At 37.8% G+C, this 16,068-nt stretch overlaps 1 protein-coding gene and 1 non-coding gene across 4 annotated transcripts; one reads left to right on the forward strand and one right to left on the reverse strand.

The window, feature by feature from the left end:
• The first annotated feature begins 75 nt into the window (after positions 1-75).
• On the forward strand, positions 76-2,423 carry LOC106411133 (F-box/kelch-repeat protein SKIP11). Of its 3 annotated transcripts, none has more exons than XM_022706184.2 (3): positions 76-357; positions 448-612; positions 699-2,423. In XM_022706184.2, the coding sequence occupies exon 3, from the start codon at positions 768-770 to the stop codon at positions 2,115-2,117; it is 1,350 nt and encodes a 449-aa protein (XP_022561905.2). In that variant the 5' UTR covers positions 76-357; positions 448-612; positions 699-767; the 3' UTR covers positions 2,118-2,423. The 3 variants fall into 3 exon arrangements, with proteins under 3 accessions (XP_022561905.2, XP_013707278.2, XP_013707280.2); XM_013851824.3 differs by having other exon boundaries at positions 471-612; XM_013851826.3 differs by having other exon boundaries at positions 474-612.
• A 5,920-nt stretch (positions 2,424-8,343) lies between these two features.
• LOC125590805 lies at positions 8,344-8,450 on the reverse strand. The gene has a single exon (XR_007326807.1). It is a non-coding gene; the product is annotated as a small nucleolar RNA R71 (small nucleolar RNA).
• Positions 8,451-16,068: the final 7,618 nt, after the last annotated feature.

A 16,068-nucleotide genomic window follows, 5' to 3' on the forward strand; every position in this document is an offset into this window, starting at 1 on the left:
AAGACATAATTAGCGTTAGTTGAGATAGTTTTTTTTGTGTAGGTGTATTGGCCCTTCTCAATTAATTAATTTTCAATTCTTTTTACAATAATAGGAATAGTTGTTGTAAATAATTTAAGAATTATTCTGTTTTTGCATATTATAATTGTTAAAAAGTTAACAAAAGAGGAATAAACAAGAGAGAGAGAGAAAGAATAGTTCGTCGAAAGAGTTTTAACTTTGAGGAGCCGCTGAGAAAACCAAAGAAAGCTTCACTCTGATTCGCAGAGACGACATCGATAAAACGCGAAGAACAGAAACTGCTCAGATTTTTAAATTTGATTATTAGTACTATTTTCTTCTCTTTAATCCAATCTCGTAAGCTCTCTCTCTCTCTCTTTAACAATCTGTTAATTATTAATTAACCAAACAAAACAAACAAACCCCTTTTGTTGCATTCTTCAAAAGGATTTTCTCACTTTCTTCTCCAGCAGAAGGAATCATGAACAGATCGGGATCGAAGATTTCGCTGTTCTAAGCTTCCGGGTTTGATTCTTTCTCCCTCTCTCGTGAAATTGGATTGAAATCTGGAGATCTGGACTCGAAAGCTCGCGACTTTGCGCGTGTGTTGTGGTGGGTTGCTCTGTCCTCGATTACTGATTTTGATTTAGGTGATTACTCGAATCTGAATCCGTTTCTCATATGGGTTTTTGATCTAGATTCGAAATTCGAGGACTTTTAATTCAAGCCGAGCGAGATTGATTTGAATCGTAGCTTTTTTTGAAGACATGTTGGAGAATCGATCACCAGATTCGTGTTTGAGTTCAAGGCTTTTCTCCGAATCAACCTGGTCCAAGTCTTTCATGTTTCCACAGGATGACGACGACAATAAGCTCAGCAACGGCAAGAAGAGAGCTTTGGAGGTTGTTGGTGAGATCAGAGGCACCAAGTCGCTTAAACTAATGGGTTTCTCTATTACATACGATAGCGATTCTTCTGACTATTCTGAAGATGGGTCTATTCAGGAGCAAGAGCAAGGTGATTCCAACAACAACGGTGGTGATTCGTCTGATTCACATTCTCTTATCAACGAGATTGGTCGGGACAACTCCATCGACTGTCTGATCCGCTGCTCGCGGTCTGATTACGGCTCCATCGCTTCCTTGAGTAGAAACTTCCGTTCTTTGGTGAAGAGTGGAGATATCTATAAGCTAAGACGGCAAAATGGGTTCGTGGAGCATTGGGTTTACTTCTCTTGCCAGCTCTTGGAGTGGGTTGCCTTCGACCCTGTAGAGAGAAGGTGGATGCAGCTGCCAACGATGCCTTCTAGTGTCACCTTCATGTGTGCAGACAAGGAGTCTTTAGCCGTCGGCACGGATCTTCTCGTCTTAGGAAAAGATGATTTCTCTTCTCATGTAATATACAGATACAGCCTTCTAACTAATTCTTGGTCCTCTGGTATGAAGATGAACTCTCCGAGGTGTTTGTTCGGTTCCGCTAGTCTCGGAGAGATTGCTATATTCGCTGGCGGTTGTGATTCTCAGGGGAAGATTCTTGACTTCGCTGAGATGTACAACTCCGAGCTTCAGACTTGGGTGACTCTTCCTCGGATGAACAATCCGAGGAAGATGTGTTCAGGGGTCTTCATGGATGGGAGGTTCTATGTCATTGGTGGAATAGGCGGTGCTGATGCCAAAGCCTTGACGTGCGGCGAAGAGTATGACCTTGAGGCCAAGAAATGGACTGAAGTCCCTGACTTGTCGCCTCCAAGAAGCCGTGCTGATCAGGCTGATGCGCGGCCAGCGGCTGAAGCACCGCCTCTTGTTGCGGTTGTGGATAACCAATTGTACGCTGCTGATCACGCGGACATGGAGGTGAGGAAGTATGATAAGGAGAAGAAGAAATGGTTGACTATTGGGAGGTTGCCTGAGAGAGCAGGCTCGGTTAACGGATGGGGACTTGCTTTTAGAGCTTGTGGGGAGAGGTTGATAGTTATAGGTGGACCAAAGTACTCGGGAGGTGGGTTTATAGAGCTGAATTCATGGATACCGAGGGACGGTGATCCACCGCAGTGGACGTTGCTTGATAGGAAACATTCTCCTAACTTCGTGTACAATTGTGCAGTGATGGGTTGCTGAAACAGCATTTGAAGACCCTCCCAGATTCTTGTTGATGGGTCTAAAAGACTCCATTGAAGGTTCCAAGCTCTCTCTCCAACCCCTTTATGCTTCTTCTTCCGTATTTGTTTTTCTTTACAAAAAAATTTCAATTTGAATACAATCATCTCTGTATTGGTAGAGGACCAGAAAAAGGAAACAGGTTATAATAAGTTGGTTAAAAGTTAAAAAGCTTTTTAGAGTTTGCCAGTATCATCTGGTTAACATTGTTGTATGTGTTTTTTAATCCATTTGTTTCCTAATAAGTTGTTATGTTTGTAGAGCCCATCTTTTGATCTTTGTTCACAGTTTTGCTTTTGTGTTCTTTCTTTTTATTTTTACAAGTCGAATAATCGTTAGATTCACTTTACAGCGGTGGTTTGGAGTGTGTGTCATTTTTATGAAGACAGAAAAGAAGCGTCACTTTTGTTGGGGGGTAAGGAGGGGCAAATGTGATGGTCTTTAAGGATGTGTCCTTTAAGATATCTCAATCTGTTGCTTGCAAGTTACTGTTCTGTTAAGATTGTTTTTGGACTTTTTGCTTTTAGTTCTTTGGCTTTGCGTATTTTCGTGTAGAAAACAAATTCCAACGTGAGTTCGAGTTTACCAGTCGGAACAATGCGAAGAGGAAAATTAAACAAGAGTAGTTAAAATTATACTCTTTTAAGCTGTTATTTATTTACCTACTTTGCTGTAATTTTTTTGTTTGGCTAAGAACAACCATATCAATAGTATATAAGTAAAGTTATCAATAAATTATGAAATAAAAATATAATAAACAATTGGATTGGGTATCTCAAAATTTGGAAAATTCAATCCAAAATACATATCTCAGTTCAGATATTTTGAGTTAGGCTTTCTCATAATTTTGAGATACTCATAACTAAAAACTAATACTTATATATATACATGGATAAATATATACATGAATTGAGAACCCTTTTGTGAGAATTTTCAATAAGAATGCTCTAAACTCCTCCATTTTTATCAATTAATGTTTTAGAATTGTACATATAAATTAAGAACATATTTACTTTTCCTAAATAAAACATTATTAGTTAGAGTCTCTAGGCCATTTTTTGATTTATCTTTACATTCAGAGTCACTTCTTACATGTGAGACACTTTGTTGTGGGCTACCAATAAACTGTGGACAACTTTGCCTTTAATAGACATTTGATGCGTGGACGGATGATGTGTGGACGGGTAATGCGTGGACGGAAATGAGTGTAAAAATTTCAGAAGTTTCATCAGAGCAAGCTCCACAATAGCTGAGTTTAATGACACAACCCCAACAACAATGGTTGTCTGTGGACAGGAAATAATATTTTGATTATGTTGTGGATATGGACACTAACATAACCATGAATAAAGAACAAGAGAGATCTCTTAGATTTGTGGATAGAAAATTGAAGCTTGATGTGATGGATAGAGTAGTAACTCAAACACTAAACATTGATTAAAAAAATGTAATATATTGAAAGGCTATGATATGGATGTCAATGTGTCCACGATATCAAAGATGAACAAATTAATAACTTCAAACCAATTACGACCACATACATGTCTAGGGAAATAAAACAAGCTTGAGTGATGAAAACAAAACTAAACAAACCAAAAAGTTAAAACGAGTCAGCTCCTCCTCCAAAACCATAGGTCAAAACGAGTCAGCTCATCTTCCCGGTGAGCCACACCATTGATTCCGAGATCAACATCGTCGTGGATGAGCTTGGTGAAGCTGCATTGGTTTGAGCTCGTCACAATCCTCCACCATGAGATATGTAGTATGCTAAATTATGATTTTTAATCATAATTTTACTCATCCACAAATAGCCGTCCATATTTACTCATCCATGCTTACCCGTCTACATTATCTTCCGACACTCATCCACATGTGTCTTTCCATGCTTATATTCAACATGTAGTTATCCACGGTCTTCAAACATCCACATATCACTCATCCATAACACAATCATTGAATACGTGTACAACTAGATTTTTTAAAATATAACAAAAAAACATATCAAAGTGGATATCAAATTATAGAGGATAAAAAAACATAATTTATTATATCAACAAAATTTGTTATATGTATTTTTAATTTAAAAATAAGCAAAAACAAAATATTAAGAAGTACATTAAATAAAAATAAAGAAACACACTTTCTCTTTCCTATAGTTTAAAAACTATCTAATTTTCTTTTCATTAAGGGCAAATCTGTATATTCTCTTTGTAGGTTCCATGAGTAAGTGTCTTACAAGTGCATTGCGGCTTTGGATGTAATTGAAAAATGATAAAATGCCTCTTGATGTAAAAAATTCTTTAACAAATTAATAAATTTTACAGTAAAATTGAAAATGCCTTCCATTTTTTTTTTAAAAAGACTTTTTGACGTAATTATTGAAAAACTGATGAAATATGTGCTTAACTGATTTTCCAACGAGTACCTAAAATTTTAGTTTATTGATATTTGATGATAACCATAGGAATGTTTTAAGTTTGATGGTTAAGTTGTTCCTGATGGGAGGAGGATCAATTACCAGCGATAATGTCGGTATGAAGAACGGCCAGACGAAGATACATACAGAATTCTCATGAACTTTGCCCAAAGACCGGTTCTTATCCAAAATCAAATAAGAAGAAAAACATACCAAAGGATCAAGAGACCTTGGTCTTTAAGATTGCTTACGCTTGATTGATCAATTTGAGATTAATAAATGAGTACATACATGTGGAGCTATCCATCACATATAAATCGCAGCCGAAAATGTGAAAAAAAACTAGTTACAAGAAAAAAAACATAATATCTATAATAATAAAAGATACTTTTCTCTCTTCTCGGCCCTCCACCTCGTCATCTTAGAATGAGGCAAATTCCGCCACCTGACATCTTCTCATTATACAGCTTTTTTTTTTTCCGTAAACAAAAAATGAATGGACTCATCGATTTGTTGACGTTTATAGGTAGGCATGGCCTTTGTTCGGGCTTCTGTAATATCCTTTTGTTCATGCCCAATATAGATAGGGTTTGAACATTTTAGGAAATCGAGAAAGTGATCTCTGTCGTCGCTTCCCTTCTTTTCAGACGATACCCCATCCGAGGAAATTTCAGTAACGGTGCGAGTTTCCATTTATTTGTTCCTTAACTTCATGCATTTATGTCATTATCCCATTCTCTATGAGTTAATCGATCTCTCCTTCTTCCAAAGTAACCAGCGGAAGCTCTCCTATAAATCTGCAAGCTCCCAGCAATGCACAGCACCAACTCTATAAAATTGACAAGGATGGTCTCTAGCTCCGCTAATAACTAACTTCAACAATGGCGTATTCATTCATCTTGCTTGCCGATTTAAAAGCTTGCTGCTGCTCAGACACAGCCGAGGTCTGTTTGTTGAGATTCATGGAGGCTCAGAATGTGAAGAATCTATCGGATCCATGGCTAAGAAGACATCAAAATCAACGGCTGACGGAACCCTCCATCGTGTTCTTCCATGTCGTTCCTCATGGGTTGGGAAAGGCCAAGATCATCTCCAAGCTTATCCTTTTATGGGAACTTCTCCGGATTTATGTAGAGATGTTATTCATCAACAAACAGGTAAGATGCTATTTACTATTCGTATATTCTTCCTATTAGAGAATCAAAGACCCTGACTAATTTCATTTACTTAGGTTCAATGCTACAAGGCTTCATCTCCCCTTATCGTGTAGCACAAGACGGAAGTCGTACTGCTTTTGAATCCAAATATGAAAAGTTGTATTAGCTTAGTATGCCAAGGTATTTGGGAGTAATATGTGAGAGTTTCATGTGGGATCGTGTTTATATCATTTGTTAAAATCTTAAAAAATAAATCTAAGCAATGAAAAGCTATGGGCATCTGTGTAAAGGCTTTTTACCTCAACTATTCCCAGCAGTGTTATATATATTAACTTCCTCTTGAATTCTAACTTGGTATCTTGCAATGCACAGCATTATAAGCTTGTCAATAGAACTACGAAGGTTGAACCAACTCTAGAAGATACAAAGGTGGACAAAGAAGAGGAAGAACCACATAAAGAAAGTAACTGATATCTTGCATATTTACATTGTTTTATCCATTCATCCATGAGCATTTTTATCATATAGATTAGGATTTAGCCATGTCTAGGTTGCATTTTGCATTCATTGTCCTTATTAGGTGTTGGAGTGTGCCATGGAATGATTTGAGATGTTTGGGAGCATTGTGATCCAAAAGGAGGTGAAAGATGAGCATGGATGGAGCCTTTAGAGAAATCTCCTGTTGCTAAGATTTTTTGGAGACACAGAAAATTAATTTAGCTTTCTAATGGAAGTGGTTTCAAGTCATTTGGAGATGTAATGAAGGAGTTATGATCAATTTACTAGAGGCATATCCATCCTGGTCGAGCATCGCAGAGTGACCTCTCAGAGCGACCTACCGAGGTCGCTCCCAGCCAGAGCGACCAGCCAGAGCGACTAGCTCAAGTCACTCCCAGCCAGAGCGACCAGCCAGAGCGACCAGCTCAAGTCACTCGCGTTTTGACGGGTCGAGACACAAAGAAACGCGTCGGGAGTGACCTCCTGGAGCGACTATGCTAGGTCACTCCGCGTGTTTTGCTTGGACGATTTTTATGTTATTTCAGGGGCCTTTTGGTCATTTGTTTTGATGTTTTTACACTTTCTAAACCTAAGTTAAGTACTTTTGTAAGTCATTGGAGGAGATAATCTCTTTTCTAGAGAGAAGAACTAGTAAAAACTTCTTTTGACTCAGATTTCATTGCGTTCATCTTGTGTTCTTGTTGATTTCTTATCTATTTCTCTACATGATTAATCTGAAATCCAATATGGGTTTAAGAGAAATCATGGAGATTAGTGAGTAATCACTTTTTGAATTCATGGGTTAGGGAGATTAAGGGTGATTAGGTTAGTTCTAGGATGTTTTAGTGTAGATCATTCTTGTTCCTTGCTAGTAGAGTATTCATAATGCATCTTCTGAGTTGGCCACTCAAAAGTTGATCAATAGACATTTCCCACCCAAAAGGTGTTTGATGAAATGCCTGAGACAACTCTCCTAGGCTTTTAGTATACTTTGCCAAAGACATATGTTGTTAAAGGTGCTAAAATAGCTAATAGACTTGATAGTAATGATTGCTTTCATATTATTCAACCAAAGACATTTGATGTTTGAGATATGTTAGCAAATGAGCATTCATCTAGACATAGAGCTTGCTTAGAATTGTGTCTAGGCTTAAGGTTGATAGTTTGATTGATCATTTGTCATCCTTAGTTCGATACCTGATAACCCAAGGTCTAATCCCTATGCCCATGAGTTCTCTTTTCCCTTAGTCAAGAAAGTATCATTCTGTTATTGTTTTCTAGTATTAGTAGTAGTTTAAAACCCATCTAAATCATTGGTTGCACTTAGATTAAGTGAGTACTTGCATTCTCGGTGCTTTGATATCCCTCAGAACTGGTTCGACAATCACTATACTACAACATTTGTCTTAGGAGCCTTGAAAACTCCTAACACCAAATTGGCGCCGTTGCCAAATTCTGAGTAGATTTAAACATTGAGATTTAGTCACTTGCTTGAGACTAAGTCATTTTTATTTTCTTTTGTTACTGATTCTCCTTCTTCACCTCCCTTTACTTTACAGGTGTATGAACTTGAGGAGTAAGGGTCCATCAAACCTAGTTCCAAGAGCCGTAGACATCAGAGCTTTAGAGAGAGAGTGTGCTAGAAAGAGACGAGAAGAAGAGCAACAGTCTCACTTGCAGAGATTGGATACTGATATGGCAGACATACCTCAAAATGATGCCAACAACGTTCCACACAACCAACAGCGAGCAGCTCGACCCATTGGCACTTACGACCGCCCCAACACATGGTCATAGATTCGGAATCCGAGCACCAGCTGTGGCAGCCAACAACTTTGAGGTCAAGTCAGGACTCCTCAACGTGATCGAGAACAACAAGTATCATGGCTTGGCTCTAGAGGACCCATTTGATCACTTGGATAGGTTCGACAGCTACTGTGGGTTGTCAAAAACCAATGGTGTGTCTGAGGACGCCTTGAAGCTGAAATTATTCCCTTTTTCTTTAGGGGATAAGGCACGTCAGTGGGAGAAGTCTCTACCTAGCGACTCTATCACTACTTGGGATGAGTGCAAGAGAGCATTCTTGGAGAAATTCTTCTCATCCTCAAGAACTGCTAAGCTGAGAAATGAGATCTCCAGTTTCCAACAGAAGAACTTGGAAGGATTCAGTGAAGCCTGGGAGAGATTCAAGGGCTACCAAGCTCAATGCCCACACCATGGTTTCTCTAAGGAGAGCTTGCTGAGCACATTCTACCGTGGTGCTCTTCCTAAGTACAGGGCCAGACTGGATACAGCTAGCAATGGGTTCTTCTTGGGGAGAACTGAGGAAGATGCAGAGGAGCTGGTTGACAACATGGTAAAGAGTGATGCAGTCTACAGTGGAGACCACGACAGAAGCAGTCGAACAGATGATAAGCAGACGAGGAAGGAGTTGAAAGCTCTACAGGATAAGATAGACATCCTCCTTGCTGATAAAGCCACACAAGAGCAGCTGCACTTTGTTGGTAACCCAAGCCAAGAGACACCACCTGTTGTCCATGAGGTTGAGGGTTTGGAAGGTCAGGAAGAGCTGTGTTTCATCAACAACAATGGTAGCTGGTACAAAAAAGAGCCCAACTTTCAGTACAACAACTACCAACAGAAATCCTATCCCAACAACCAACAGAGTGGTTATCCGCCTCGAAACAACCAGCAAGGCAGCTATCAACCTCAGCAAAACCCCTCATCTGGTTCCTCTGCTCCTCAAGAGAGCAGCACTGACACCCTGCTGAAACAAATCTTGGAGTCTCAGACTAGAAGTGAGAAGCATGTTGGTTATGAGTTGAAGAACCTTCATTCCAAGATTGATGGGAGCTACAATGAGCTCAACAACAAGTTCTCACATCTTGCTTCTACAGTCAAGAATTTAGAGAATCAGTTTGCTTCCATGAACACTCACCAGACTCGCCAGCAAGGATCTCTACCTGGAAAATCTGACCAAAACCCCAAGGAGGCCAAAGCTATCACCTTAGGAGTGGTAAGCAGTTACCTCCTACAACCCTCACCAGGGATGCTGAGAAACTAGGTGAGGAGGTGGCCATCAACTTAGATGATGAAGTGGTGATTGTTGATGAGAAAATCAATGATGAAATCTTGGAGAAGATTGTGGAAGCCAAAGGTAAAGGAAAGGTGGGGGAAGAGAAGAAAACAGTGAAAGATGGTGAAGTTCTTGCTCCAGCAAGTGAGAATTCTTTTGTTCCTCCTCCCTATGAACCCAAACTACCATTCCCTGGTAGATTCAAGAGGCAGCTGCTAGAGAAGTACAAGGCTTTGTTTGAAAGCAAATGAGTGAAGCTCAGGTTGCAATGCCCATCATCGATGCTTCATGTTGATTCCTCAATACAACAAGTTCCTGAAAGATGTTGTAGCTGCAAAGAAGAAGGAAATGGAAAGCATGATGATTCTTACCCATGAGTGCAGTGCCATCATCCAGAGGCTTGATGTTCCAGAGAAGTTAGAGGATCCAGGATGCTTCACACTACCTTGTGCTCTTGGACCTATGGTATTTGAGAAATGTCTCTGCGATTTGGGAGCTAGTGTCAGCGTGATGCCTTTGTCTGTTGCAAAGAAGCTTGGATTCACTCAGTACAAGAAGTGTAGACTCTCTCTGGTGTTAGCTGATCGTTCAGTGAAGTACCCTGTGGGCATCTTAGAGGACCTACCTGTGAAGATTGGAAGGTATGAGATACCTACAGATTTTGTGGTGCTTGAGATGGGTGAGGAGGCTCAAGACCCATTGATTCTTGGAAGGCCATTCTTAGCTACAGCAGGAGCAATTGTTAAGGTGAAAGAGGGCACGATTGATCTCCATTTGGGTCAAGGGCATGTTCTCCACTTTGACATCAAGGAGAAAATGAAGAAACCAACTGTGTTCGGGCAAGCCTTCTACATTAAAGAGATGGGCACTCTTGCTGATGAGCACCTTGAAGAGTTACCACCTGAGGACGACGAGGAGGGAGCATCTCCCTCTACTCATTCTCCATAGAAGGTAACCCACTACTTTCCCTTGTATATACCATTTCGTTTTTGCATATTAGTTTTCTCTTTTTGGGTATTTCTCTCTCCTTGACAACACAGAGACTGTGTCATTTAAGTTTGGGGGAGGTACCAAGTATTTGATCACGTTTGCTTTGATGATTTTGAGTCTCATGCATTGCATTATACATATATATTTGCATAAAAAAAAATATTCATTTAGTTTGCATCATTTGCATTTCTAGGAGAGTCTAGAGCATATAGGTTGCATTTACTTGCATTGGGAGCAATGATTTGAAATGCCTTGTAAAGAACATTACTTTGCACCTGAGTAGCTTATGCACCTCTCAAAAACACTTGTATGCTTCGAGCCTTGAAGACTCTTCCTGAAACTTGTTGATTGCTGAAACTCAGTCTTTGAAGCCAACTACAAACCCTATTTGAACTGAATGAACTTAATGCTTCTTGCTCATGGTCCCTTGTGTACTGAGTCATGGCTATACACACTTGAGTTGTCACATCCTTTATGCCAATCTTATTTTGACAAACTCTAGTGGTAGACCACTCCCAAAACCTTTCCCTCCTTTTAAGCTTTCATTGTTTGATGAATGAGGCCTTCTTCGGAAAGTCTTACATGTGCATAATGTTGAGAGTATCGGGAATGACAATGCTTGATCTTCATTCTTGCTAGATTGGGCACTCTATTGTCTAGCTATAGATGGGGGGTGAGAGTTGTGATTATGATTTGGGAGCAATGAAAAAGGAAAAGAAATGACTCTTTGTGTTTAAGTGAATTGTCTTATTGGGATAAGTAGAAAAACCTCTAGCTCAAGTTATGAAAAATCTTGGCCCCCATCTAAAAAAAAAGAAATATAAAAAAAGAAATAAAATATGAAAAGAAAAGAAAAAGAAATAAAAAGGGGGGTTAGCAAAGTTGTTAGGAGCTAAGTAATGTTTTGAGGTTGTGAAAAATCCCTTGTAGATTTCAAAGAGAAGGAGTTAATGTTCTTAGGATCTTTTGATGAGAGATGTGAGTTGGGTTTGACATTTGGGAATGATTGTGTAATTGTATGTTTGGGAAAAGGGTAGAACAATGGAGATTGGGCATTGTATGCATGAGTTGATCCTTTTCTTAGATATATTATGTGCAATGTCAAGTCTACTTGTTTCGAGAGTAAACCACCTTAAAGATCATATGTTTTGAACCTCTTGAATCACTTGAATAAAAGCCTTCCCTTACCCAACCAAATGATTTGGACCAACTGACCATTTGCAAGAATTCACCTAATGTTTTGTGCTTAACGAATGTGAGAGTTGGTTGATTTGAATATGTGGATGATTGATGATGAGTGTAAGGGCAAAAAGAGTTGAGATAGGCCTAGAGAAGCTAGAGTGTAATAAGAGAGTGTGCTAATTGTGTGTGCTACTTGTGTTTCTTTTGGGTATGAGCTTCCAACTTCAAACCTCTCTCCCTATGAGTTCTAGAAAGTTCACTTGTGGACAAGTAAAAGAACAAGTTTGGGGGAGTTGATATCTTGCATATTTACATTGTTTTATCCATTCATCCATGAGCATTTTCATCATATAGATTAGGATTTAGCCATGTCTAGGTTGCATTTTGCATTCATTGTCCTTATTAGGTGTTGGAGTGTGCCATGGAGTGATTTGAGATGTTTGGGAGCATTGTGATCCAAAAGGAGGTGAAAGATGAGCATGGATGGAGCCTTTAGAGAAATCTCCTGTTGCTAAGATTTTGTGGAGACACAGAAAATTGAGTTAGATTTCTAATGGAAGTGGTTTCAAGTCATTTGGAGATGTAATGAAGGAGTTATGATCAATTTACTAGAGGCATATCCATCCTGGTCGAGCATCGCAGAGTGACCTCTCAGAGCGACCTACCGAGGTCGCTCCCAGCCAGAGCGACCAGCCAGAGCGACTAGCTCAAGTCACTCCCAGCCAGAGCGACCAGCTCAAGTCACTCGCGTTTTGACGGGTCGAGACACAAAGAAACGCGTCGGGAGTGACCTCCTGGAGCGACTATGCTAGGTCACTCCGCGTGTTTTGCTTGGACGATTTTTATGTTATTTCAGGGGCCTTTTGGTCATTTGTTTTGATGTTTTTACACTTTCTAAACCTAAGTTAAGTACTTTTGTAAGTCAGTGGAGGAGATAATCTCTTTTCTAGAGAGAAGAACTAGTAAAAACTTCTTTTGATTCAGATTTCATTGCGTTCATCTTGTGTTCTTGTTGATTTCTTATCTATTTCTCTACATGATTAATCTGAAATCCAATATGGGTTTAAGAGGAATCATGGAGATTAGTGATTAATCACTTTTTGAATTCATGGGTTAGGGAGATTAAGGGTGATTAGGTTAGTTCTAGGATGTTTTAGTGTAGATCATTCTTGTTCCTTGCTAGTAGAGTATTCATAATGCATCTTCAGAGTTGGCCACTCAAAAAATTGATCAATAGACATTTCCCACCCAAAAGGTGTTTGATGAAATGTCTGAGACAACTCTCCTAGGCTTTTAGTATACTTTGCCAAAGACATATGTTGTTAAAGGTGATAAAAATAGCTAATAGACTTGTTAGTAATGATTGCTTTCATATTATTCAACCAAAGACATTTGATGTTTGAGATATGTTAGCAAATGAGCATTCATCTAGACATAGAGCTTGCTTAGAATTGTGTCTAGGCTTAAGGTTGATAGTTTGATTGATCATTTGTCATCCTTAGTTCGATACTTGATCACCCAAGGTCTAATCCCTATGCCCATGAGTTCTCTTTTCCCTTAGTCAAGAAAGTATCATTCTGTTATTGTTTTCTAGTATTAGTAGTAGTTTAAAACCCATCTAAATCATTGGTTGCACTTAGATTAAGTGAGTACTTGCATTCTCGGCGCTTTGATATCCCTCAGAACTGGTTCGACAATCACTATACTACAACATTTGTCTTAGGAGATTTGAAAACTCCTAACATCAGTAACTTCAAGTACAGTGTGTTCTTCTTCTTTGTATTTATTTTTATTTTGGTATTATGGGAAGATAAAACAATTTAATATGTGTCCATGTGTTCTACCGCAGACAAAGGAGTTCCAATATTCTTGCTGACGGCAATGAAGAACAATGATATTAATTCTAAGGAGGTACTCTATATGCAATTATGGTATTCATTTTGTATGCAAAACTCCCAATCATTACCATGGACAATAACTATAGCTTGATGTCCGTAACGTCAGGTCAAAGATGTTAAATGGTCCTACACTGATAAGGGATTCAAACTTGAGATTTTTTTTTAACTTAGATGCCTATTTTAAGAACATTGTCTTGACAAAGTCTTATCATATGATTGATGAAGATGACCCCATTGCTTGAGAAGGCTATTCGGTAACTGTTCTACAATTTTTTTTTGCATATACTTCATATGATTATATATAATAATATTAAATCAGATTTATATAATGTTGGCCTCCAGCTCGGCGATGCTCTTGATCGGATTCAGAGAGATGGGCGACATCTCAAGCACTATGGCTGGAGCATTGTCCACTGCTAAGGAACCAAGAGCTTGAACTCAAATGTCAGGTAGATTAATTCTCTTCAAAATATTTTGATGTAAATAATGCATCTTCACTGCTCCGAGTTGAGTTTTTGATATATCACTAATACGGAGCTCCTCAAACCGTCAAGTAGGTGCCACATCAATGACATGGACAAACATTGCAACCGGTACTTTTACTACGAGCAGATGAAGAAATTCCTTAACTACATGTACCTGAAGATAATATGGATCACATGCATTCCTATTGCTTATGTTTTTCCCTAAATACTGCTTCTGTTTACACCTTTACCTCCTATTGCAATTTTCCATTAATTAAGTTAAACCTTTCCGAGTGCAACTCGAAGACCCCATACACCCACACATGAATCAGACATTTCTTAAAACAATTTATCGAGAACAAAAATATATGAAAACTATCTATTTATATAAAAAAAATAACTAAGTTATTTAATTTATTTGACAATTTTATAATTATTATAATATCTTCACTTATTAGTAAGTTTTTGCAATGGTGTGTTACTAAATTCAGATTTGATGAACGTTAATCTTAAATAAATAAAAACTATTCGAACTTTGTTAACAAAATACCAAGCGCAGATTACAACTTAGACATAAAAGGTTAATGATTGTGAAGTTGGAAAAATGTGAAAATAACAATGTCATGCCTACAATAACAATGTCAAAAAATAACAATGTCATACCTACAATCACCGGTACGCAAATTTGCAATTACACCAATCGCAAAAGCATTATGCTAAATGCGCTAGGGTGGCAATGATAACCCGGTGATTACATGCACGGTGTAGAGCTGTGAAAAGAAGTCATCCATGTGAGAACATAAGGGACTCGGACAATAGAGGAAGCACTGCTGATGGAATGGTGATGGGAAAACAGTTGCTCCAAGTGAACCAAATGAGTCACATGTAGCTGACAAGAATACATGAGAGAATGCAGCAGTTCTGGAGGAAGGGCGCTCCACAAAGAAGAAGAGAAACAATGAGATTAACAAGTTTGAACTAAGATATTTTTCTTAAACCATGTCACTGCTTTTAATAAGTTAAGTTTGTCGCGCTAATCTGTTACTACTCGGTTATCAATGTAAAGAAATATTTGGGACCATTTTGACCACAATTGTTTTTTTTTTAAATTTATTCTTATTATCATAGTCAAATTAGAAGAAAAAAATTAATAAATTAAAAAATTAAAACATATCCATTTTCATGAAAACATTAATGGTCGAACAAGTATATAATCTCTAAATGGAATAATAAAACATATAGCAATTTTTTTTGAAAAAATAAGAAATAGTAAAATTTAATATTATTTTAAATTAAAGTTAAAATTTCAAAAGTTTGCCTAGCCATGGGCTATATAGCAATTTTTTTGAAAAAATAAGAAATAGTAAAATTTAATATTATTTTAAACTAAAATTAAAATTTCAAAAGTTTGCTACATTTAAATAATATTTATATTATTTACTCATTTGCTCACCTGTCGGTAGGTACTATCTGGTACTTAAATAAAATAAAGATTCAAATACCGTTCATTCTATATATTGTCCACATGGTACTTAACAGTATAAGTATGTTCTCTAAATAAAATATCAACTTTACTTTATGTTTAAATTTCAAGTAAATTAATTTTGTTACGACTAACGGTTTTTTATTCTACTTTTATTGAATCGATTAGTCACAACCATTTATGCTATTTCACTCTGAACTAATCAACTTCAAAACAAAGTAATAGCTTATAGTCGCTAACCACTATCAAATAGATCGGAAAAATATATCATTCTCATTCAATATATTTTCATTTTCATATTTTTGAACATATTCTATTTACTAAGATCATAAAATAAATTGTAAATTCATGTAAGAATAAAACATATGAACCCGGCGCGCACCGGAATACCACTAGTATTTAAATATTTCAGTCCCAAATAGAATCACGAAGCTAAAGTCATAAAGTATAAAAAACGAATACACCAAAAGCTTTAAGAAAATAAGAAAAAAGTAGAAAGAAAAGAGACAAATTGATAACAAACCACCAAAAAGTAAGATGCAATATTTTAACTTAGTCCCTCGGCTGATAATGTACTCAATCTGGCACTCCTGTTTTTCTTCCAACACTGTCCATATAACAGCGTGTGTCTTTCCCCACTCCCTTATGATGAAAATTGTCACTTTTTTATGTCTATGCATCATTCCTTTGCACTCAGAACATTCTTGAACTTTGAGAAACAATGAGAAACTAACAAAGTCCATATTCT

Source organism: Brassica napus, chromosome C7, assembly GCF_020379485.1.
Source record: "Brassica napus cultivar Da-Ae chromosome C7, Da-Ae, whole genome shotgun sequence".
Lineage (NCBI taxonomy): Eukaryota > Viridiplantae > Streptophyta > Magnoliopsida > Brassicales > Brassicaceae > Brassica > Brassica napus.

Excerpts from the sequence above, each read along its gene's own strand:
- LOC106411133 (XM_022706184.2), top strand. The coding sequence starts at position 768 with ATGTTGGAGAATCGATCACCAGATTCGTGTTTGAGTTCAAGGCTTTTC.